Source organism: Hoplias malabaricus, chromosome 7, assembly GCF_029633855.1.
Source record: "Hoplias malabaricus isolate fHopMal1 chromosome 7, fHopMal1.hap1, whole genome shotgun sequence".
In the NCBI taxonomy this organism is placed as follows: Eukaryota; Metazoa; Chordata; class Actinopteri; order Characiformes; family Erythrinidae; genus Hoplias; species Hoplias malabaricus.
This window is the reverse complement of record NC_089806.1, coordinates 1,837,625-1,862,954: the sequence shown is the minus strand read 5'-3', so window position 1 is coordinate 1,862,954 and position 25,330 is coordinate 1,837,625. Positions and strand designations below refer to the sequence as shown.

The following is a 25,330-nucleotide window of genomic DNA, read 5'->3' as shown; positions in this document are numbered from 1 at the left end:
CCTACTATATACAGAGTGTGTATGTAAAGATTTACAAAAAGATCTATTGCATTGGAAACCAAAAAGGGCAAACTAACTCTTAGTCAATGTGGGAAACGTACAAAGTTCAAAGCCAAGAAAAACAGAATTCAATATTAACAACAGTCACAGAGTTATAAAATATAATTTAGGGCATGTATTTTGTTTTCTGTAATGGAATACATTTTAAAAGTAAGCCTCCCAAAATTGCAGGTGGGGCTCTTAACCAAGCAGCTATATTTGACGAGAATTCGACCACTGTGTATGCACATTTATTTGAATGTGTGAACAATAATGTACTGTTTTTATAATAAATTTTATCTGAGAAAATCTGAAATCTGCCCAATTGTTATTTGAAATGTTTTTGTTTCTTTTGATGGAGGTAAATGCACAAATGATAATAATGGTGAAATTAAGCTGGTTCTGTCTCAGTCGGTCTGTGTGCTCTGTGATGCTGAAGAAGCCCACTGTAGTTCAGGAGAATTCAGGTAAACATGATATATGTGCTTTTTATGTAACCAATGCTCTTACAAATGAGTTTTATCATTAAAGCACCTGTTGGATCCAAGGCAGAGGCCTATCAACTTTACATAATGAATACAGTGACAATAATGTAACAGATGATGAATATTTAGTAACCTAATATAATCATATCATTTGGAAATAATGATCAAGGGGTGTGATGTATTTGCGAAGGACAAGGAGATGCCAAGTGTCAGCCTTGTCCAAAAAAAGGGTACAAATAATGGTGGATTTTTTGAGATGTTCAGGTGTGTCTGGATGCAGGGAGTCTCAGAATTAATGCTTGTTTGGAAAGCCTTCATTTTAAATAAAGTTTGAAGCCTGTTCTCTTTTAACTTGAAACCTGCGTCCGTGAAGTCTTTTTGGAGAAATTTATTATTTTAACTAGGCAAAGGAAAACTAAGTCAGATGTTCAAGGCAGAAAACATTTTTCAACCTGGGTAATACAGAAAGAATGAAGACAAGACCAAACTAAACCAAATTAAACAAGGACAGACAGGAAACAACCGTGAACCAGGGTAGATGCACTGAAACAAAGAGACTATATATACACTGAGCATAGACAAGGAACACCTGGGACTAATAATGAGAGGGCAGGACTACAAAGGAGACACTGATGAAAGGCAGGACTAGGGCAGAGACAGGAACAATAAACAGAGCCATGTGCTAAATGAGCACATGGTGAGGAAAACAAACACAGGACGTGACAACTTAGTTTATTTTGTACTGCTTATATATATATAATATAATTTTTTTTTACTTAATTTACCTCTATAGGTTTTAATTCACTATTTAACCAAAGAAACCCATTTGTTACCTGAGCTGTTTTGTTTTATAGCACTTCCGCTTTGAGTTTACTTTCATACTGTTAGTGCTCTCCCGAATTTAGAGTAATACGCAGATAACACTGACATTGTGAAAAAGCACTTCATAGCGTTTAATTTAAATCTACCTCGTAAACTGTTGAGTTTTTTCACGTCTCTTATTCATCATTAGCCTGTTCAGTGTTTTTTTTTCCACTGAGGATCTTGAATTTTGTTATTGTCAACGATTGGTAAACTAACTGTACACAGCTGGGAGGTTTCGACTTTCATTTAAATATTGCTCTTCATTCAGTATGTTGTTCCCCTAGTAATCAATTGTGCTGTATATAGTTAGTCACAGCCACAATGGTCTCATTGGTCCTGTATTTAAAGTTTTGAATATTTGTTTTTTGTCAACTATGATGTATGGGTTTGTTAGTAATGTGGTGATTTAAAACAGCAAAAGGTTTTATTATCCAGTGCTATTAAGTATAGACTACTGAGCAATGAGTTAACTATTATAATGAAATCAAATCTAACTTATACTACTTGCAAATGTACTTAAACCTCTGTGCTTTGAGTTCTAAATACAGACAATTATTCACAAATGACAGAGGTGCCACCTGTTACATACCTGATCATTATTACTCTTTAAGATATATATATATATATATTTATATATATATATATATATATATATATATATATATATATATATATATATATATATATATATATATGTCTAAGGGGAATTGTGTAATAAATTTAGAAGACTATAGGGACAGTGACAGTGACAACTGAGAACTGGATTAATCAAAAGAAAGTGAAAAGTACATTACATCTCCTTTAACTCCATCCACAAGTACCTACAAATATGTTTTTTTTTTCATATAAATCTAATAGAATTCCCTTATGTTCATTTAGAACATCAAACTTAAATGTGGTTTGGTCACACTTGTACAGTTTGTATTAAAGTCAAGAAAACACAGATACAGTAGTTAAATTTTTTTTATTTTGAAGTCTTACTAAATTATTTGCATTCACTCACAATTAAACCAACCACTTATTCACACAATCAACTCTTCATAAAGTACATCTGTGTAGAATGGCAAAAGTTCCCTTTTCCAATGCCCAAGTCTGTAGACAACAAATAATTAACAGAAGCATACACTGAATATCAGTTTATAAAACACAGCAACACTTGTTTTGATTTCATATTTTCAACAAAATCTTCGGTTCTTAACATATTTTTGTGTTGAATTTTTTTTTTGCAACCACTGATCTGAGAAACAATCCTCAATTTTTTGCAGTTTTATGTCTCTGTGTTATAAGAAATAAAGAATACCCTAGTTTAAAGTCTACTGAAATATGATAATACTAAAATGTGCACTGAAATTGTGGAATAATAGTTTTCCACCAATGTCTTGTAAGAGGCGACACATTAGTGACAGCATTAAAATAGCTTGTCCAGCCTCTCCCATAACTGTGTTTAATAGTATGCCCTCCAGGACAAGGGACATCTCTAAAAGACATCATAGAAATATGTGGATATTGTTTTACACTTTTTAGTGAAACAAAATATAAAACATAAAATAACCATACAACCTACATTCCAATTCAACATTTTAAAACAAACCCCAGTTTTCTCATTAGTGAAGGCTACAGCACATTGAGCAACATGAATATTGAAATGCCCCATTCAGCTGTAAGAACAGTCACAATAACGACCTGGTGAATGTCAGTGGTACTTATTAACTCTCTTTTACCTTTCAGATTCAACAAGCTGAATTCTTCTGAGAGTATAAACTAACGCTATTTTAAGAAGCAACCCTGTCATCTAAGCTGAGCTAATCAAGCTCTATAAATAACTATTTTTAAATCTGGTCAGTTACACAATGACATGTGCCATATAAACTCAACTACACCGTCAGACCTTGCAGAATCACCAGTTATTTCCTCTTTACACTCGCTGACCTCTCCTGGCACCTTTCAGTTCCACATTCTAAAAAGGAATACAACTGAAATTATACAACCCCATTACAAATTCAGTTTATTGGCCAAATGTACAAACGTTTAGCTGTTTGCAATAAACCAGTCAAACAAAAATAATATAAGTAGCTTAATACAACTACTATAACAAATGAATTCTCCAAATGCAACACAACAGAGCAGAGTACAATATACAGTGTGTTTGAGGACTAAGCTGTGTGTGCATTAAAACATTTAGTTTGACTGATATGAGTGTGTGCGCCTTGCAGGTGCCTACCGAGTGTCATGTAGAGCATTTACAGAAACATACAGCATATACAACTGATAACATTAAACAACCTGAATGTACCCAGCATGGACCATTGTTTGTTTCTGATGAAAGTAGTGAAACACTTGAGTATGCGCACCACACATTTTGAATACATAAAAAGCTTGCGCCATTAGAACTGACTTTTCTGCTCGTTTACAACTTACCAATAGCTTGAGAACACCACAATCATCATCCTCCATCTGGACAGGAATGTTCTGTCAGATTTAGAAAGAATTTATAAAGAATGGTTAATACACAATGACTATATGAGGAATGAAAAAATATTGACAGGGTTTGTACTCCTATAACTTGTTTTTGATAAATATTTAGTGGCCAGGATCCAGTCGTGTTCACAATGAGCTGTAAAAGATGAAACTCTTCAGCTCTTTTGTATCATAATGTAGGGCACTGCAGACAGCACAGAACCCAGACTGAACATCAGGACAACACACAAACCTCACCAATCCCTGAAGACATGTATTTGAAGGCCAAATAAAAATGGCCTAATTTGCCAACATTAATTGCACTGACAGTCCACCCTGGCTATGATTTTCAGAACAACATCATGTAGAGTACAAATAACATTTGACATGCAGAAAGTTATGATGAATACTGAACATGTTTTTCAGAGGAACATTTCATAAGGAACACTGAAAAGTTCCAATAAGTGCTAACATTAAACCTGAAAATGGTCAAAGGATTTCTATCCCCAAAGCCACTAGGGTTAGCTGAGTCCAGCTGATAAATCAGGACCTGTGAAGTACAAATGTTGTGATGGAAATGTATGTCAGTATTTACTTTTGATTCTCAAACTCAAGCCGTGGTGACAGGGGGAATCTGGATTTTAATTTCAAACAGACACTACTCACACATACAGGGCTAATAAACGATAATCTCTGGACAGAAATATGGGTTGAAACAGATTTTTGTTAGATTGATTTCTGAATCTAGCGCTCCCTGTTTTCTTAGTACCTGCTTTACCTGTTTAAGGTAAAATAATTTCAATAAAATTTTGCCTAGAAGTGTATCACTAGCAGTGAAATGTATTATTTAAAATGACAGTGTTCACAGAATCCCACATTCTTCTTATTACAAACCACTGTTACTTTTAAAGAATACACCTGCAAGATGAAAGGTATCACTTAAGAAATAATGTTATTAATATAGACACCTCAGACACACCCACTCGATGATGCCAAGCGAAGAATCTGAACGTAACCAGGCAGAAAGAAGAAGACGATCCGTCTAGAGAGAGATTGAGAGAGAGAGAGAGAGAGAGAGAGAGAGAGAACAACGTTCAGCCATTAAACAGAGAGAGAGAGAGAGAGAGAGAGAGAGAGAGAGAGAGAGAGAGAACATCTTTCCGCCATTACGCAGAGAGTAAGAGAGAGAGAGATGTGAATTTAACGGTGGGTTGAATTTTACGCACAACACCTTTATCTTTCTTTATTCTTTATTCTTTATTCTTTATTTAGAGTCGAGCTCCAGGATTATCTTTATATTACACACACACACACACACACACACACTGTAAAACGTGATGTAGACACGCACCGCACAAGAAATCCTAGTGTAGATGGCTTGACTGCGTTTTCGCGAAGTGCAGATGGCGTGACCGCGGTGAACAATACTGTCCCACCCTGCAAACACACACACACACCATCTTCGGTGGTTTTTAGGGGGAATTGTTTTAAGGTTATGGTTATTTCCCCTTAGTTGAAGTCCGCGCAGGAGAGTTCTGTAACTTTACAACCTTCTCGTATTTTTTTTACAGAAATAACGAGGAACTTAGGGTAAACTTTCGTTTTTGTTTTGTTTTGATGTGATCCACTTTGTAGTCGGACTGGTCGTGACCCCACGTGACCTAAAATCCTACATTATCAACATTAAAGCATTATGAAGTGTGTGAGATTGAGATCCTGTGGTGAGAATAGTCTGTATAATGTAGTTAAAATGTGAGATGGATTTTCAGGGTTTAATCGGTGACTGATAGCTTTGGACTGGAGCTGTAACGGTGCTGAGAGTTTCTGTTTAGATCTTCCGGCTCTTTGGGGCTGTATCAGAGCGTTGTTGTTTTACTGAGTCTTCCTGTTATTTACATTTGAACATTTGAATCCGAGGCAGCGCATCTCCTGATCTCAACAACCGAGCACACAGCTGCGGGGGGAAATGAGAGGGACATCAGCACGTCACAGATTTACAAATCAAACCCTCTGTTACGGTTCTGAGGTGAAGTGTATTGTACGGGAGAGTGTAAAACGATTAATGTAAATAACTAGCTTATTGTTTTAGCTTGATGTATTAAAACAACGACAACTGACCCCTACTGCTGAACTCAAACTGAAAGTAAAAAAAATACGTTATGATATTTTACTTCCATTTAAACCCATTATAAGGAAACATCTTAACGAGGCTCATACTGTTATTTTTTCATGCATCATTTCAGCTTACGATCAGTAGTGACTGAGAAAATGTGGCGTTCGTGGGTCGTTGTTTGAATAAATTAAGTCACTTTAAGCTGTTTCCTTATAATGGGTTTAAAGGGGAAAAATAAAGCATAGTGTATTTTGTTGTAACTTTCTATTAGAATGACAGGTTCATTGTTTCAGCAGCAGAGAGCACTTATGATTAGTTGTAATTGAGAAAAATATGGTGCTCCCAGGTGCTTGTTTTAGTACATTAAGCTACGTTAAGCTTTTTCACCAGAGCAGAATAAGTAGGTGAGGATATACAACAAATCAAAATACATTAATGAGGACACAGTCCACCACTAAGAATAGTTTACATTAAGTGTTAAGTAACTAAACAACAAAATTGTTTTCACACTCTTCATTAGTAGTGCATTATATCTGCATTGCATCATTACAAGAGGGGGAAATCTGACCAATTCCCCCTCTTTCTATTTGAACTTCACACAGGGCCTGTGCCCATCACTGGGTCTGAATACATACAGTATCCCTTCCTGTGTTCTCTTACTCAGTCTACTGTCCTGTTCACTCTGTTTAATATCCACAGGACTGAAACCCAGAGAGCAGATTCTCCAGTGTCCAGCTGTGTGTCTGTGAAGAGTGACCAGATCATGGAGGGCCCTCCTAAAGTCAGCACTGGAGGAGAAGAATCCAGCTGTGTGTCTATGACGAGTGACCAGCCCATGGTGGAACCTCCAGCATTCAGTGAAGAAGGAGGAGAACCTAGCTGTGTGTCTGTGAAGAGTGACCAGATCGTGGAGGACCCTCCTAAAGTCAGCACTGGAGGAGAAGAACCCAGCTGTGTGTCTATGAAGTGTGAGTCTTCTATGGTGGAACCTCCTGCATTCAGTAAAGAAGGAAGAGAACCCAGCTGTGTGTCTGTGAGGAGTGACCAGATCATGGAGGACCCTCCTAAAGTCAGCATTAAAGGAGAAGAACCCAGCTGTGTGTCTATGAAGAGTGACTGTTCTATGGTGGAACCGCCTGCATTCAGTAAAGAAGGAAGAGAACCCAGCTGTGTGTCTGTGAAGAGTGACCAGATCATGGAGGACCCTCCTAAAGTCAGCACTGGAGGAGAAGGACCCAGCTGTGTGTCTATGAAGAGTGACTGTTCTATGGTGGAACCTCCTGCATTCAGTAAAGAAGGAGAAGAACCCAGCTGTGTGTCTATGAAGAGTGACTGTTCTATGGTGGAACCGCCTGCATTCAGTAAAGAAGGAAGAGAACCCAGCTGTGTGTCTGTGAAGAGTGACCAGATCATGGAGGACCCTCCTAAAGTCAGCACTGGAGGAGAAGGACCCAGCTGTGTGTCTATGAAGAGTGACTGTTCTATGGTGGAACCTCCTGCATTCAGTAAAGAAGGAGGAGAACCCAGCTGTGTGTCTGTGAGAAGTGACCAGATCATGGAGGACCCTCCTAAAGTCAGCACTGGAGAAGAAGAACCCAGCTGTGTGTCTATGAAGAGTGACCGGCCCATGGTGGAACCTCCTGCATTCAGTGAAGAAGGAGTAGAACCCAGCTGTGTGTCTGTGAGGAGTGACCAGATCATGGAGGACCCTCCTAAAATCAGTACTGGAGGAGAAGGACCCAGCTGTGTGTCTATGAAGAGTGACTGTTCTATGGTGGAACCTCCTGCATTCAGTGAAGAAGGAGGAGAACCCAGCTGTGTGTCTGTGAAGAGTGACCAGATCATGGAGGACCCTCTTAAAATCAGCACTGGAGGAGAAGAACCCAGCTGTGTGTCTATGAAGAGTGACTGTTCTATGGTGGAACCTCCTGCATTCAGTAAAGAAGGAGGAGAACCCAGCTGTGTGTCTATAAAGAGTGACTGTTCTATGGTGGAACCTCCTGCATTCAGTAAAGAAGGAGGAGAACCCAGCTGTGTGTCTACGGACAGTGACGGCTCCATGGATCATCCTTCATATTTCAGCAGTGGAGCGGTCCCCTCTGATCCAGAGTGAGTTACTGTCCTTCAGTAAAATACTGATGAGTGATAAATGAACAGATAAAAAGGTTAGAACTCCTCTTGCTCTAAGAGCGTGAGAGGACACAGTGGAGAAAGACAGTCCAGAGCTTTGTAGATGTTCAGTCTGTGTTTAACTAAGAATCAGTTAAAGATCTATTAAATGAAAGTGAAGTGGACGTGTCGGACAGAGCTGAGGACGTTTTGTCCAGTTCTGATTCTTCTGTAACACTAGGATAAGATAATAAACACAGGGACTCTTATTCTGTAATAGCTATTGTCCTCACTTCAGTCCTAACTGAAGGTCTGATGAGAACTAAACAGATGAGATTAAGATGAGATTTTCAGAAACAGGAGCGCACATGATCCACTGTTTGAAGATGAACTGATGAAGGAGGTGAATCAGGTGTGTTTCTGCTTTATTGGAATAAAAAGCTGCAGTAACAGCGCCTCTTTGTGGAGAAGATTAGACCCTGCTGATCTGTGCAGCTGAACTCTGTGTTGTAACGGCAGTGGAACCTTCATTATATATCTAGGATTTCCTACTGAATATGGATCCAGAACAGTCTGAATAATTAGTAATATCTGATGTAATGTATTGATCAGGTTCTCCACATTATTCAGTCTGTGTTCTGATTCTCCACAGAGTCCAGAAGAAGACTCCTGACAGGACCAGGAAGAAAATGGAGTCAATATTCAAGGTGTGTGTGTAAAACACTGGAGGTGTGTGTGTGTTCCAATGTTGTTATTATAGGAAAGTAATAAAGGCTACTGTTTATTCACTGTAGCAGTGTTATGATGGAGAGTGATGTAGAGTTTGGTGATGGACAGTGATTCTGGATTTTCTTAGAATAATAAAATATTAATCATTATCACTTCCACCCCTCAGCTCACACTGCACTGTCTGACAGACTCTGTGTTAATATTTCTATTTTAATCAGAAGCTGGAGCAGAGAGTGATCTCTGTGGTGAAGAATCATCTGAAGAGGTTTATGAAGCTGCTGAGTGAGGATTACCCATCATGCTCTGAGAGAGAGGAGGAGGAGGAGGAGGAGGAGGATGGTGTTAGAGACGAAGTTATGAAGATCACACTGAACGTCCTGAGGAACATGAATCACACAAACCTCGCTCACACACTTCAGAGCAGTAAGACTTCGGGGTCCTGTCCTTACTCTTTATAGACTTTAATTAGCGCTGGGTAGTGTATTTGTTCTGGTTCATTCTGTAAACCATTTAAAACTCATCCTACAGTCTGTGATTCTTACTTGTTATAATACCACAGTAGGCAACCAATGGTGCAGAACAAAATTTAACCCTGAGCACTCTAGGTACAACCTGCACCAACTCACTAACGACTCACAGTGCGTCAGAACCAACAGAAAAGGAGCTATTTTCTCTCTTTCTCTTTCTCTGAACCATGCACACACAAATTATCTCTCTCTATCTCTCATTGTGTTTTCTATAGTGCTGACATCATAAACCTAAATCAAGTATGGATATGAATCTTTTAGATTTTATTTCATGTATATACATTTATAATCACCTGTTAACATTACACTGCCTTTATGGCTAAACTAAATCTAAATTATTAATTAAGTATTTAAGATATGATTGTTTCCTCATTTTTATTAGAACTGGTTCCTCCTTCTCATCTAAAGCTAAAATCAACCCTGAAGGAAAAGTTCCAGAAAATTAATGAAGGAGTCTCTAATCCTGGAAGCTCAGCTCTTCTGAATGAGATCTACACAGATCTGTACATCACAGAGGGGGGGCGTGGAGAGGTCAATACTGAACATGAGGTCAGACAGATTGAGACAGTATCCAGGAGACCAGCAGCACAGGAGAAACCCATCAAATGCAGCCAGCTCTTTAAAGATAAAGCCATCAGAACTGTGCTGACTAAAGGAGTGGCTGGAATTGGAAAAACAGTCTCTGTGCAGAAGTTCATTCTGGACTTGGCCGAAGGAAAAGAAAACCAGGATGTCCTCTTCATATTTCCACTTCCTTTCAGAGAGCTGAACCTGATGAAGGAGAAAAGGCTCAGTCTGATGGAGCTTCTTCATCAGTTTTTCAGAGACACAAAAGAATTAAAACCAAGAGACTATGATCTCTACAGAGTCCTGTTCATCTTTGACGGCCTGGACGAGTGTCGACTTCCTCTAGATTTCCAGAACAACGAGGGATTGCGGGATGTAACACAGTCAGCCTCAGTGGATGTGCTGCTGACAAACCTCATCAAGGGAAATCTGCTTCCCTCTGCTCTCATCTGGATCACCTCTCGACCAGCAGCAGCCAATCAGATCCCTCCTGAGTGTATTGCCCAGGTAACAGAGGTACGAGGGTTCAGTGACCCTCAGAAAGAAGAGTACTTCAGGAAGAGGATCAGTGACCAGAGACTGGCCAATCAAATCATCTCCCACATCAAGTCCTCCAGAAGCCTGTACATCATGTGCCACATCCCAGTCTTCTGCTGGATCTCAGCCACGGTTCTAGAGGGAGTTTTGGGTGGAGCAGAGGGTGGAGAGACCCCCAAGACTCTGACTCAAATGTTCATATACTTCCTGATCTTTCAGATCAAACACAAAGTACAAAAGTACCAGGGAAAACAAGAGGTTGATCCTCAGAAAACTAGAGAGAGTGTCCTGGCTCTGGGAAAACTGGCGTTCCAACAGCTGGAGAAAGGCAATGTGATCTTCTACGAGGACGATCTGAGAGAGTGTGGCATTGATGTCAGAGAAGTGTCAGTGTACTCAGGAGTCTGTACCCAGATCTTCAGAGAGGAGTTTGGGCTGCACCTGGGGAAGGTGTTCAGCTTTGTCCACCTGAGTGTCCAGGAGTTTCTGGCTGCTTTATACGCATTTCTATATTTTGGCAGTACAGATGGACCACAACAGTTTTCCAGTAATCTCTCTGGGATTCTCAGAGCATCCACTATGTCAGAATTTCTGAAATCTGCAGTGAACAAGGCCTTACAGAGTGAGAATGGACACCTGGACCTTTTCCTTCGATTTCTTCTGGGTCTCTCACTGGAGTCCAATCAGACTCTCTTACTAGGAATACTGACTCAGACAGGAATCAGATCTCACAGCAGAGAGGAGACAGTCCAGTACATCAAGGAGAAGATCAGGGAGAATCCCTCTCCAGAGAAAACCATCAATTTATTCCACTGTCTGAATGAACTGAACAATCACTCTCTAGTGCAGGAAGTCCAGGAATACCTGAACAGAGGAGGTTCTCTCAGTGGAGTCAGGTTCTCTCCTGGTCAGTGGTCAGCTGTGGCATTTGTGTTGCTGAATTCAGAAGAAGAACTAGATGAGTTTGACCTGAGGAAATATAATCCATCAGAGGAAGGCTTTCTGAGACTGCTGCCAGTGATCAAAGCATCCAGAAAAGCTGTGTGAGTGTTTTATTCATATGTCTTTTAAAAGTTTTAGATTTATTGCTGATTTTTTCTCATTACTTTCACTATGACTATTCCACACTACAACTTTGTAGGAATGGGGACATCTGCCCTGTGAAGTCCCTCTCCAGAGTACTGATTATCACACATGTGCCCTGTGAAGTCCCTCTCCAGAGTACTGAACACTTGTGTTCAAGCAATTTAAAGGAATCTGTGCTTAACTTTGGTGCATAGTATTACCATAGTCTCACATTGCCAGGCTCTCCACTGAGAGCCATGGCCAAGAACCACCTACTACTGCAGGAAAATTTGAAGGAATTTGACTGACACCCAAAAGGACCAATCAGTAGTCTGCTATATTGGAATGACATCTGGAGACAGTTTTTCACGTCAGAACAGTACAAGAGCTAGTACAAAATGAAAGACAGTAGTGCGTATACATAGAGGTACAGAGAGCCAGTCAGAACACAACTGACAGAATCCGGAAAGTGAGGTCAGATTTGTGTACTGAAAATATCAGACTCTCTGTCAGCTTGTGGGTGGAGCGTCCATGGCTGAGTCTAGTGTTGCCATGGTTCCTGGAGTTTCTACTAAGCATTATATTAATTTTGTATACCATATTTTGATTTTTTGTTTCTGTGTTTTGAATTCTCTTTTAATTCCCATGGTGTTATGTCTGCCTGGTTATCAGTTTACTGGCATTTTGAGCACATGGGCACTATCATCACTCCACCTCATCATACCATCTGCTGTGTTTACTCTGTTTTTACAGACTCACTGGCTGTAATCTCACCAAGGACTCCTGTGAAACTCTGGGATCAACTCTACTGTCAGTAAACTCCTCCCTGAAAGAGCTGGACCTCAGTAACAATGACATGCAGGATTCAGGAGTGGAGCTGCTCTCTGCTGGACTGAAGAGTTCACTCTGTAAACTGGAGGCTCTCAGGTGAGTTTTCTGTAGAAGGTTTTTAATTTAACATATTATTTTTTGATGTGATACATTTGTTTTATTTAGAATTTAGTATGGATTTGTTTATTATAGATTACCAAGTCAATCTAAAAAATTTCTGTAATTTCATATGTAAATGTTAAATATATGGGCTTTATTGTATATAAACATTGCAAATAATTGTTCATACCCACACTATACACTTTACAAACATATCCCCAAAAATCCATTAACACTAGCAACAATGACAATGTTAATTATAAATCATTTCGAATTATTAAGCAATCTTGATCATGAGAAAATGTGCTTTATATGGTTTAGCTTACTGAAAGAAATCTATTCAGTATTTTTTTTTTAAGATGCATAATGAAAACCCTGCTTCTCTGAGTTTTGAAATTATCTGGATTCTGAGCCTGGTACTAAATGTTTTTCATCAGGAATGGCATGTATTTGTCTTGGAAAACTTTCTTATGCTTCATTAATCTTTAATTTCTTATGCTTCATTAATTCATTGTCTCTAAGGGCTTATCCAGTTTAGGGCCGTGGTGGGTCCGAAGCCTACCCAGAAACACTGGAATTAAGGCGGGAACACACCCTGTAGGCACCAGTCCTTCACAGTTCAACTTGCTTCATCTTCCTTTAAATCCTTCACATTTAGACACTATTTTTCTTACAAATTTTATTGTTTCATGTTATCATTCATTTATGTGTTGTTTTGTGTAAAGGTACCTGTGTAATGTATATCTCATATAATAATATCTTCATTCAGACTTGCTGTCCAGATGAGAATGATTTCTACTTTGTAATTTTAAGTCCATTATGAATGTTTTCTAACAATATCTTCTGCTGCTCAGAATAAAAAATATATGAACATTTTTAATAATAGCAAAAGACTTATGTGTAATGCATGTTGTGTTGCTGTTTGTTCTGTAACAGTATTGATCAATTTTAAAGAGTTTAGTGGTGTGTGTGTGTGTGTGTGTGTGTACTCTACTACAGCTATTTCTCTGTGTAATCTTCATCTGTTCCTCTGTTTCTCTCCTTTCTGCAGATTGTCTGGGTGTTTGATTACAGTGAGAGGCTGTTCTTCTCTGGCTTCAGCTCTGAAATCAAATCCCTCCCACCTGAGAGAACTGGATCTGAGCTACAATCACCCAGAAGAATCCGGAGTGAAGCTGCTCTCTGATCTACTGCAGGATCCACACTGGGCACTGGAGAATCTACAGTGAGTCACACACACTCACACACACACACTCACACACACTCACACACACACACACACACATGCTCACACACACACACACACACTGTTCTCCGATCTACTGCAGGATCCACAGTGTGCACTGGAGAAACTACAGTGAATCACAAACACAAACACACACACACACACACACACACACACACACACACACACACACACACACATACTGGAGAAACTATAGTGAGACTCACACACACACACTCACACACACACACACACTGTTCTCTAATCTACAGCAGGATCCTACACTGTGCACTGGAGAAACTACAGTGAGTCTTACACACAAACACACACACACACACACACACACAGAGCTTGGTGCTATTTTTACATATTACCATAGGTTACTTTCTTTAGTCATATCCACACTTTACAATGAATATCTCAACATATATGTTATTTATATGTGCTATTCATGTGTTGTTATAATGATTTATTACAGATATGCTTTTGACAGGTTGTGTGCATATTTTTGTAGGAATTATAGTTTTTTTTGTACAGTAAAAATTAAATTTAATATTTCACAGTAAATGTAATATATAATATAGTTGTGAGATTACTTTCCAATACAGTTGTGTCTATATTGATATTTTTCGTAATGCAGTTAAAAGAAAATGATTTCCAAAAGTTTAAGTCTTTTAAAACCTAATCAAAATTTCAAAAGTGAATACAAGATGGATGGTAGATGGATAAGAAATAAGAAAGCAAGTTTTTACAGCTGTCATAGATATTATAGTTATAAAATAATAACAACAACAACAACAGCAACAACAACAATAATAATAATAATAATAATTAATTTAGTTAAAATTAGTAATATTAATAAAATAATACTCAAAATAGTAATTAGATATTTTTACTACTAGAACACATATGTAAGATTGTGTTAAGATTGAGAGGTCTGATGGTCAAAGGGTTTGGTTAGTGTCCTGGATCCTCAGGATTTGAGCATAGAGGGGTCAGTGAGTCTAGGATTGAACCACCTTTAATGAACTTGTGTATGACTGAGTGCACATGAGGGATGTGTTAAATCAAACTCAAACAAACACAAAACACACTAACACACCACCTCCACACCAGTGTCACTGCAGCACTGAGAATGATCCATTACCCAAACCATACCTGCTCTGTGGGGGTCCTGACCACTGATGTGATCATGTGTGGTCAGTGGAACTGAGAGAGTTGACAGTGAGTGGACATGGTGTGTAACTGTAGAACTGTAGAACACACAACTCCTTGTTCAGATGTTAGTAATCTCCCGTCTTGACTATTGCAACACCCTTCTGACAGGTCTTCCGGCCTGTGCTGTGAGACCGCTACAGATTATCCAGAATGCTGCAGCACGCCTGGTTTTCAACCAGCCTAAAAGAGCACATGTCACGCCCCTATTAGTTGAGCTGCATTGGCTACCCTTAGCTGCTCGCATCAAATTTAAATCACTAATGATGGCCTTCCGAGTATTCACTGGCTCTGCTCCCATCTACCTCAATAGACTCTTAAAACCATATGTTAGCACCCGCCCTCTCCATTCCTAAAAGGAGCGCCTACTAACATGGCCAACACCCCATACAGGTCAGTCGAGGCTATTCTCATCTCTGGTACCACGCTGGTACCAGTAAATGTAAATGTAAATGTAGAACTACAGAGTGACCGGCACATGGACGGTGGAGCTGAGAGAGAGGACAGTGACTGGACACGGTGTGTAATTGTAGAACTACAGAGTGGCCGGTGTGTGGACGGTGGAGCTGAGAGAGAGGACAGTGAGTAGACACGGTGTGTAACTGTAGAACTACAGAGTGACCGGCATGTGGACGGTGGAGCTGAGAGAGTGGACAGTGAGTGTAAAAACAAGGAGGTGTTCATAATGTTATGACTGATGGGTGAACACAGTCCTGTAAGTTTGAGCTGTAAAACCACAGAAGTGCAGCCCCCACTGCGGTGATGAGATTTAACTTCATCACACCTGAAACCAGATAAAAAGGAGAGAAGTTGACTCACTCTGTGCATTGCATGTCTGTGTGTTCCACACTAAGCATGGAGTACAGAAGGAGGAGAAGAGAACTGTCTGAGGACTTGAGAACCGAAATTGTGGAAAAATATCAACAATCTCAAGTCTAGAAGTCCACCTCCAGAGATCTTGATGTTCCTTTGTCCATGGTGCACAACATAATCAAGAGGTTTAAAACCCATGACACTGTAGCTAATCTCCTGGACGTGGACAGAAAAGAAAAAGTGATAAAAGGTTGCAGCGCAGGAAAGTCCAGATGTTGGATAAGCGGCCCCAATCAAGTTCCAAAGAAATTCAAGGCTCTGGGGATATCAGTATAAGCTTAAAGCTATCCGTCGACATATTTATGCACATATTTATGCACACTGTGGCAGGAGACACAGGAGGACCCCACTGCTGACACAGAGCCATAAAAAAGCTAGACTGAAGTTTGCCAAAATGAACATTAGCAAGCCAAATTTCTTCTGGGAATACGCTTTGTGGACAGATGACACCTTTTGGTAAACCACACCATTCTACTCTTTACTGAAAATGGAATAAGGCCTACAAAGAAAAGCACACAGTACCTACAGTCAAATATGCTGAAGGTTCAAAAATGTTTTGGGGTTGTTCTGCCTGCCTCTGGCACTGGGCGTCTTGACTGTGTGCAAGGCATCATGCAATCTGAAGATTACCAAAGGATTTTGGATCACAATGTAGGGTCTAGTATCAGAAAGATGGGTTTGTGTCCTAGGTCATGGGTCATCCAGCAGGACAATGACCCCAAGCATACTTCAAAAAGCACCCAGAAATAGATGAAAACAATGTGCTGGAGAATTCTGAAAATCCACTAAAATCTTAAAATTGCTGTTGGGAGAAGGCACCCTTCAAATGTGAGAAACCTGGAGCGGTTTGCAAAAGAGGAGTGGTCTAGAATCAGTTGAAAGGTGTAGGAAGCTTGTTGATGGTTATAGGAAGAGATTGATTTAATTTATTTTTTTCCAAAGTGTGTGCAACTAAATTTTAATTTGAGTGTGACAATATTTTTTAATCCTTTTTGGAGTTTACCTGAAATTCTATAAATTTTGGCTTTATTTTCTCTTTTTTTTGTGTTGTTCCAGTACACACAATAGAATTAACATGTATATAACAAAACATGTATTTGCAATCATTTTCTGGGAGAAATGTCAGGGGTGCCAACACTTTTGGCCATGACTGTTTATCTTTCACACATTTAAAGAAAATTGGGACACTTACTGTAATTTGTTATATTGCTTTAATTTTTATTTATACAAAGAAAAAAATTACACAGCCACAAAAAAAATACAGCACAGCTCCCATAAAGGCACTGGGGCAAAAGATCAGACATTGCATTCCATTATAATATTTCATGGAGATGGGGCCAAGTGAGCATGGGTGCTCACTAACACACACACACACACAATTTGTCGCTTCACATATATTTAGAATGAGTTTTTTCTTATTGACCATTTAGCTCTGTTCTCTGTGCTGATTGTGAATGGTAATTATTGTGTGATTATCTCTTTAGACATTTTATTAATTTGAGGGATTTTTCTACATGTTAATGTTGACCCACAGTCACTGGACTGGTCAAACACCCACCCATGCTAAATCAGACGACTATGACCCTGGACTGTGGAGCAGCTGAACTACACTTGATAAATTTTAAGAGTGTCCTGAGTTCCCAACTGATCAAACAGTGAGATTAACAAGAGGGAAAGATGATCCAGTGGTAAACTCACCTCTGCCCAACTCTATGGAGTTTGTTACAGGCGTCAGATTCTAAATGTTTATATTTACACAGTTACAGTTACAGAGACGGACTGGTTGTGTTTTGTGTTCTTAAAGAGAATGAAAAAATCATAGATGTTGGTTTTTACTGCATTTTACACATTGTCCAGAACAGAGACACAGAGGATTCCGTGTGAGGTGATGAGGGGGAGGAGCTGAACTCCGTGGGGGAGCATCACCTGATCTCAGTGTTGGGGGAATGCGCTTATGGTCACAGCCCTAGTTTCAGGTTGATGTGGAGTTTAATGAGTTTATAAATGTGTGTGTTTGATCTTTAGAGTTCAACAGGGAGGAATAAGCAGAATGAGACCAGGACCAAAGAAATGTAATACACACACACACACACACACACACACTATACACACAAACACACACAGACACTGTACACTAACACACACACACACAATACACTAACATACACACTATACACTAACACACACACACACACACACATATACACACACAAACACACACACACACACACACACCATACACTAACATACACACTATACACTAACACACACACACGCACACAATACACTAACATACACACTATACACTAACACACACACACAAACACACCCACACACACACACACACACACACACACACTATACACTAACACAGTACACACAATAAACACACAAGCACATACACACAATACATGCTCGCTCTCTCTCTTACAAACACACACACAATTACACTAACATACAGTCACACACTAACACAATACACACACTCAGACAACAATCACAAATGAAAACATACACCCTTAAGGTAGAGCACATGTAAATACACAAACACTTTAATATTCATTGTTTATCTTCTGTGTGTGTGTGGGTGTGGGTGTGTGTGTGTACAGGGTACTGTGATTTGACTCTGGATCCAAACACAGCACACACTGCTCTCTCTCTGTCTGAGGGAAACAGGAAGGTGGAGTGGGTGGTGAAGACTCAGCTGTATCCAGATCATCCGGAGAGATTTGATGGTGTTCCTCAGGTTCTGAGTGTGGAGAGTTTAAGTGGACGTTGTTACTGGGAGGTGGAGTGGAGCGGGAGTTGGGTTTCTATCTCAGTGTCGTACAAAGGAATCAGGAGGAAAGGAGACGGAGCTGAGAGTAGGTTTGGAGCCAATAAATTCTCCTGGAGTGTGATCTGCTCTGAGAACAATTACTGTGTCAGACACAATGATCAGAAAACTGTGATACTCCCTCCCACTCGCTCTAACAGAGTCGGAGTGTATCTGGACTGGGGGTCCGGCACTCTGTCCTTCTACACCATCTCACCTCACACACACACACTCACACACTTACACACACTCACCTCCACATTTACTGAGCCCCTCTACGCTGGGTTTGGGGTTTATTATGACTCCTCAGTGCGTCTGTGTGAGACAGACAGTTTAATTCCACAGTTTAAATCCTAAAGTTGAGGGTGTGTGTGAGGAACTGACACTGAGGAAGAGTAAGTGAGAGAGAGAGTGAGAGAGAGTGAGAGAGAGAGAGAGAGAGAGAGAGAGAGACTCATCACGAAAACCACACAGACTCCTCACGGCTCCATTACACAGAATCTTCCTACCCTCAGAACAGCTCACTAGTAATCACTTGTGTGAGTGTGTTCTCTCCCAGGGATGGGTTAGATTTTCTTGTACATTTCTAAAATGATCATAAAACACTTTCACTTTCATTCGCCTTTTCATCACCCTTTCCCTCTGTGTTCACTATTAAACCACTGATTGTAAAGACACTTACAAATTACAATTAATATATTAATACAGTGAATATAGACAGACAAAGAAAACAGGAAAATCTAACAATTCTGGAACTGGGAGGTTGAATGCAAGGGAGAAAAAGTTGAGAGTTTTAAGCTGGGACCAAGACAAAGAGATTTGTGTAGAAAGAGTTTCAGAGACGGGGAGCTACTCTGGAGAAAGCCCAGTGTGTGAGACTGTGAGATTAGAAGACGGCCAGTGGGGGAGGATCTATGTGTGCGGGGTCTAAAGGGCTGAAGAAAGTCTGAGGGATAGGAAGGGGTAAGTATATTTAAGGCCTTGTACAAGATCACATAAACTATTCTGGATTTGATTATTCTGGGTTTTTTTTGTCAGTTCCTCTTTCACTTGCATTCAAACAGTAATTATGTAAGCCATAATTCAATGTTTTCTTTTTGTAAAGTCTGTTGTCTACTCAAATATGTAATCATTTGAGCTTTAAATGCTGACTGATATTTGATATTTTAATATTGGCCACGTTTTTACACGATTTTTGTTTTGTTTTGTTTTGCTTTTTAGTTTTTTTATGTACAGCCTTCAAATATATTCTAACAACAGATATGTTTTCAGAAGTTGATTTTCACACAATGAAATGTATGTACACCAACAACAAAATTCTAATAACATTAAAAAAATTACAAAACGTCACCTTAAAATTAAAAAAATTTCAATTATTGCAGTGAAATATCTTTAAAAATACAACTGTTTTCAATCTGATTTTCTTTATTCTTTAAAATAACTGATAAAATTCTTAGTCACTAATATATAATATCATTAACATTATATATAAAACATTATTAGTCGTGTGGATCTGGGAGCACAAATGGAATATGAACGTGATTCACAGGCTCAGGTTGTAGAGATAGGAATTTATGATGAGAGTAATTAATCAGGGAGCATGAAAAGTATGGCCTGGAACAGAAAACAAAACACACATTCTAGTAATTCATCTCCAAACTTGAATGCTAATCATTCAAAGGCAGTACAATAACCTTTTAATTTATCCAGTAGTGCCCTCTAGTGTCCTATTTTAGAAATATAGTAGTTCACCTCTATTATTACATACAGAGTTCTAAAACATTCGATACTCATTCAACACAGAGCTAATATTTTAATGTTGAATAACAACCTATTAATCACAAACTTAGCAATTAACCACTAAATCCACTCTAATATTACTTTAAAAACATTAGCAGAGAGAAGAATTAGTTTAAAGCAGATAAACTCTCTAATATCTCCACCAAGATAGTCCATAGATAGATTACTAATGGCTAACACTGTACTTTTACCTACTTTAAACATTAATTAACAAACTTACATTTGGTCAAATGCATACTTCACACACAAAATGTGAGTAAGGAAAAACAGTCACAAGTTATATTTGCCCCAATTTTCAGCTGTTCGTTAATGAAGTCAGCAGTCCTTAAAGATCTAGGCATCCAGAAGCGGTCTTTCCAACAATGTTCTTTATCCATTTGTTGATAGTTGCTAGTGTAAAACAAAAAGTTTATATAAAACAATTTATAATTTAAAATATAGTGTTACTGAATTAAGTTGATAGATAAGTAAAACATTTTATAGAGACTGACATTGTTTTCTAATGTCACGCCCTTGTCCTGTCGTGTCTGTTTTACCCGCCATGTGCTCTCTTAGCACATGGCTCTGTTTGTTATTGTCCATGTCTCCGCCCATGTCCCACCTTTGTTCCTCCTCCTCGTCCGTGTCTAATTTGTAGTCCTGCCCCCTCGTTATCAGTCTCAGGTGTCCTTGTGTGTATCAAAGTCCCTTTGTCTCTGTATGTTTGTCAGTTATTTGTTTCATTTCCCAGGTCATGTTGTTTAGCTCTCTAGTCTGTCTGTCCTGTTTTCTTTAGCTCTCCATGTTTAGGATTTGTCTGTCTGTCTCTGTTTCTTGTTTCATGTTGTCGTTTCTCAGTTATCTTGTTACTCAGTCTAGTCTGTCTGTCTCCACAGTTCCCTGCTGTTTCACTTTTGTCGTTTTGTTTCCTCTGTCTCTGTTTCCACTGTTATCATATTGTTTGGCTCTAGTTGTCTGTCCTGTTTGCTTTAGCTCTCTGTGTTTAGGTTTAGTCTGTCCAGCTCTCTGTATTTAAGTCTAGTCTGCTTAGCTCCCTTTGTCTGTCTCTATAAGCTCCCTGTGTGTTGCCTTTCTGTTCAAGCTTGTTTTGTTATCTTTTGTTTAAATAAATGTTTATTGTGTTTTAGCAAGTGTGTCCGACTCCACCTTCCTGACATCTAATATTAATGAAATGTAAAAACTCATATTTGACGACTGAAAAATAAAGAAATACATGGTCTATTTGAGTTACAGGTTTGTGTCTACAACATTATGAGTCGAGAGCAGACGGTGACGTGGATGCAGTATCAACCTTTATTTTTGGTGAAATACATTAATAATTACTCTTTACCAGGTTTGTAGTGTCCACACTCAGTGTGCTTTGGAAATGTTTGATTTATGAAAAATATTAGTGAAATTGGGTAATATAGTGATGACCAGCTTCATTTGTCAAGAGTGACTTATTATTTAAAACGTTTTCTCATTTCTTTTTATTAAACTGTATATGACCTTATAGCTGAAGTTATAATTTGTGTTAAGTTTAAATTGATCTATTAAAATAGAACAATGAACACTAATATTACACAGGAGCATGCAATTTAATGTGGAAGTCTTCTAGTGTACAGTTAGGAAAACAAGACACTTTAGAGTAAAGGTTTATTTCAGTTTAGACTTTCAGGACCCGTCAGGAGGGGGCAGGCTTTATAAACAGGTGACATGACTGACAGGGACAAAGAGTAAAGAGCCACTGCATCAGTTTAAAGGCTGTTAACACTTGTTCACTCTGTTCTATTTTATTTTACTGTCAAACCGCACTGATCTGATTGGTTTAAAGGTTTCTTGTTCATATTTTTTGTGTGATATGTTTATGCATGTGACAAACTTATTGAAAGTGTTATCAAGTGTTAATGCCCTTAAAATGTTGCACGCTTACACTCATTATTATATCTCTCATAGTTGTTAGTAATATTTGTATTAGTGTGTTTCCCAGAATAAAAGTCTCTGTGAATGTAAACTCTGTGTGAGGAGATTATAAATGAGTTATATCCTGTACAGGACAGTAATCTGAGTGGTCTGATGGTGGACCAGCAGTGGTCTACAGTCAGTGGTGTGACAGCATTTTTATGCCAGTGGACCGATATATGCTCGCTGTCCGGGTGGCCCAGGCTAACAGAGTATGAGCTCTTACACACACACACACACACACACACACTAAATTCAGGACATACAATAAATAACATACAAAACTAGGACCCAGTGCTGACCTTGTATCCGTGTGATGTCAGAAACTGTGAAATACCAGTCTTTAATACATGAGACTGGATCAGAGCAGTGGACAAAGTCATGTTGTCTGCTGTGATGGTAGATGATACACAAGTTTATGGGATGTGACGTATATTGTGATCTTTCACCTCGTCACCTGGAGAAAATGGCAAATATGCACCTTAATCATCTCATGTGTTTTCTGTAGATAAAAGTCCAATGTTATGATCAGATCTGTTACTATTTGTTACTCACAAAGTGTTTAGATGTTATTTAATGATAAATCACTTTGGGGACAAGTGTAGTACTTTACATTAAGTACATGTAAGTACAAGTACTTTAACCACCTGCTGAGCACCAGGAGAGGAGTAAATCCCCATTTCTCCTAAAAAAGGAGGCCTCTCCTCACTACACTTCCACAGATTCACATTTTTATACTCGACTATGGCTCAGAGGGGTCCGGCTCCGTCAGAGACACTGACTTTATAAACTAACGAAGTACAGCACACTAATGTTACAGAGTTCTCCTGGTGACTGCGCCGCTGGAGCCCTTTATACAATCACAGGGAGGAGATAAACCACGGGGTGGAATAATTCTGGATCCTAGAGTGGAGCAGAAGTATTTCTGACAGTGTGTTTAATATTAAAACAGCTCTAATGTGTAGAGTGATGTTTATTAGAATAGTTTTATTAACACGTGTTAAAATCACAGTTATAAATCTCACATTCATTCTGCAGTGTTCATCATTAACATTCTGCTCCTGACTGAATAACTAAGTGAACTAGTCCAGTGGAGGGGACACTAATACATGTGTTTGTAGAGTTAATATCACATTTAACTTACAGAACTTAGCTTTGTTTGATTCAGTTTTTACTGCTGGCAGCAAATATATATATATATATATTCCCCAGAGCTTAATGTGGGGCGGGTACAGACTTTAGTGCAGTGGGCTAGGCCTGAGTCTTTAGAGCGGACTACTTTCACATTTTTCCTCCAAAGAATATAAAAAGAATTAACCTTTATACAGTGTTCATCACCTGCTCAACAACTTCTTTATCCTTCTCTCACCTCAGAGTGAAGACTTCTGAACGTTAACATCAGAACATGTTATAATGAGTTTGTAAGGATTAATAAACACCACACACTGTTATTACTGTATTACTGTTTCAGAAGTGTTCATCACTGTGTGTGTGTGTGTGTGTGTGTGTCATCCACTGAGACCTTCATCTCACACTTTTATAACAATACATTCATTTTATGACAAAAACAAAGACAATGACAACGTAGTAGTAATAATAATGATAATAATTCTTAGTCATTGTTCTCTCTCGCTGACAGATGGCGTCAGAAAATATGAATTATAAATACTACTAATAATGATAATAATCATCTAAACATTATTGTTATTATTATTATTATTAATGAACAAACTCGTTCTTCTCTGTGGCCGCCAGGTGGCGCTACTGGGTCATTTCTGAAACCGCGGCGAATCAGGAGAGTCACAGGACGAAGAATTTAACAGAGAACAGTGAGATAAAGAAAGAGAGGGAAAAGGCGAGAGAGAGAACAGAGAGAGAGAGAGACAGAAAGAGAGAGAGAGCGAAAGAGAGATAGAAACAGAGAGAAAGAAAGAGACCGATAGAGAATGAAAATATCGGAGCAGGGCGCACTCTAAACCCGCCCTGTTCTTACAGTTGACATAAAAGTGTAATAAACATTTCCCGTTAATAATCCGCACTGTGATATCTCTTTATTAATCTGATTATATTTGGATGAAGCTCGGTGAGAATTACACACGGATCTCGTTAATCACTTTTATACTGATTACTGTTCTACATCGGTTTGTTTCTGACGTATTTTAACTTTCGTTAGATTTGATCATTAATGACATTCACAGTTTAAACAGAATTATAATTCGTTAAATCCGAATTAAACCGATAAAACCAGCCGAAAACAGATGAGAATATGACAGTAAACACAGTGCTGTATTTAATGTGATATAGACTCAGTGAATGTAATGATAATGTAACGTTATAAAAGGTGATCAGTGATAGGTTCCTGATCAAAAGTCAGACCATTTCTTCTGTGTAAAGACTTCTCAGAAAAAAAACAGATTTATTCAAATAAACTGAAAGAAAATAACGGGTGATTTCCTCTCGCTTTGTCCGTGTTGTGTGCGGCTGTAGACGTCATCATTTTTCAGAAAAGGACAAAATATAAATAAAAACGAATTAAACTATATCCACAGTTTACACTTTAAATCGCTTTATTATTAAAAAGAGCCTCTTTTATATTTCACTCTTCACATGATCAGTTATTCTTTACTAATAGTTATTACGTGAATGCTGCTGTGATTTGATTGGCTGCGTGCCCCGCCCCTCCCTGCCCTGCGCGCGCCCGGGGTCCAATAGAAGATCAGTGCGCGCGACAGAGATCAATAGCATACACTCACACAAACACTCTCTCTCTCACACACACACAGAGAGAGCTAGAGTATGAGAATCTTACAGAGTACGAGCTCTTACACACACACACACACACACACACTCACACACACACAAACTGTGCAAGAGCCGCTGGACTGAAGTGAATCTCTCTCAGATTTAACCTGAGTCTGAGTTTGAGTCTGAGTCTGAACTCCTCCTCATCACTGGGAGCTAAGTCTGAGTTCTGATCTCCTCCTCATCACTGGGAGCTGAGTCTGAGTCTGAACTCCTCATCATCAGTGGGAGATGAGT

At 39.0% G+C, this 25,330-nt stretch overlaps 2 protein-coding genes across 4 annotated transcripts; both read left to right on the top strand.

Annotated features, from left to right (window-relative positions):
- Nucleotides 1–4,996: 4,996 nt before the first annotated feature.
- Nucleotides 4,997–7,787, top strand: LOC136701964 (uncharacterized). Its single transcript, XM_066676767.1, has 3 exons — nt 4,997–5,051; nt 6,658–7,679; nt 7,753–7,787. The coding sequence occupies exons 2-3, from the start codon at nt 6,722–6,724 to the stop codon at nt 7,785–7,787; spliced, it is 993 nt and encodes a 330-aa protein (XP_066532864.1). The 5' UTR covers nt 4,997–5,051; nt 6,658–6,721.
- Nucleotides 7,744–19,732, top strand: LOC136701594 (NLR family CARD domain-containing protein 3-like). 3 transcript variants are annotated; one of them, XM_066676208.1, is made up of 8 exons: nt 7,744–8,067; nt 8,720–8,774; nt 9,018–9,219; nt 9,706–11,470; nt 12,246–12,419; nt 13,474–13,647; nt 17,761–17,807; nt 18,345–19,732. In XM_066676208.1, the coding sequence occupies exons 1-8, from the start codon at nt 7,802–7,804 to the stop codon at nt 18,905–18,907; spliced, it is 3,246 nt and encodes a 1,081-aa protein (XP_066532305.1). In that variant the 5' UTR covers nt 7,744–7,801; the 3' UTR covers nt 18,908–19,732. The 3 variants fall into 3 exon arrangements, with proteins under 3 accessions (XP_066532305.1, XP_066532303.1, XP_066532306.1); XM_066676206.1 differs by having other exon boundaries at nt 9,015–9,219; XM_066676209.1 differs by lacking the exon at nt 17,761–17,807 and having other exon boundaries at nt 9,015–9,219; nt 18,345–18,450.
- The last annotated feature ends 5,598 nt before the right edge of the window (nt 19,733–25,330 follow it).

What these genes read in the sequence shown, in the direction of transcription:
- LOC136701594 (XM_066676206.1), top strand. Translation starts at nt 7,802, where the DNA reads ATGGAGGACCCTCTTAAAATCAGCACTGGAGGAGAAGAACCCAGCTGT. An exon ending in AAATGGAGTCAATATTCAAG is followed by an intron (nt 8,775 to 9,014) that starts GTGTGTGTGTAA and finishes TATTTTAATCAG; the next exon opens with AAGCTGGAGCAGAGAGTGAT. An exon ending in TGGGCACTGGAGAATCTACA is followed by an intron (nt 13,648 to 17,760) that starts GTGAGTCACACA and finishes TTTGATCTTTAG; the next exon opens with AGTTCAACAGGGAGGAATAA.
- LOC136701964 (XM_066676767.1), top strand. Translation starts at nt 6,722, where the DNA reads ATGGAGGGCCCTCCTAAAGTCAGCACTGGAGGAGAAGAATCCAGCTGT. An exon ending in GGAGGACCCTCCTAAAATCA is followed by an intron (nt 7,680 to 7,752) that starts GTACTGGAGGAG and finishes TCCTGCATTCAG; the next exon opens with TGAAGAAGGAGGAGAACCCA.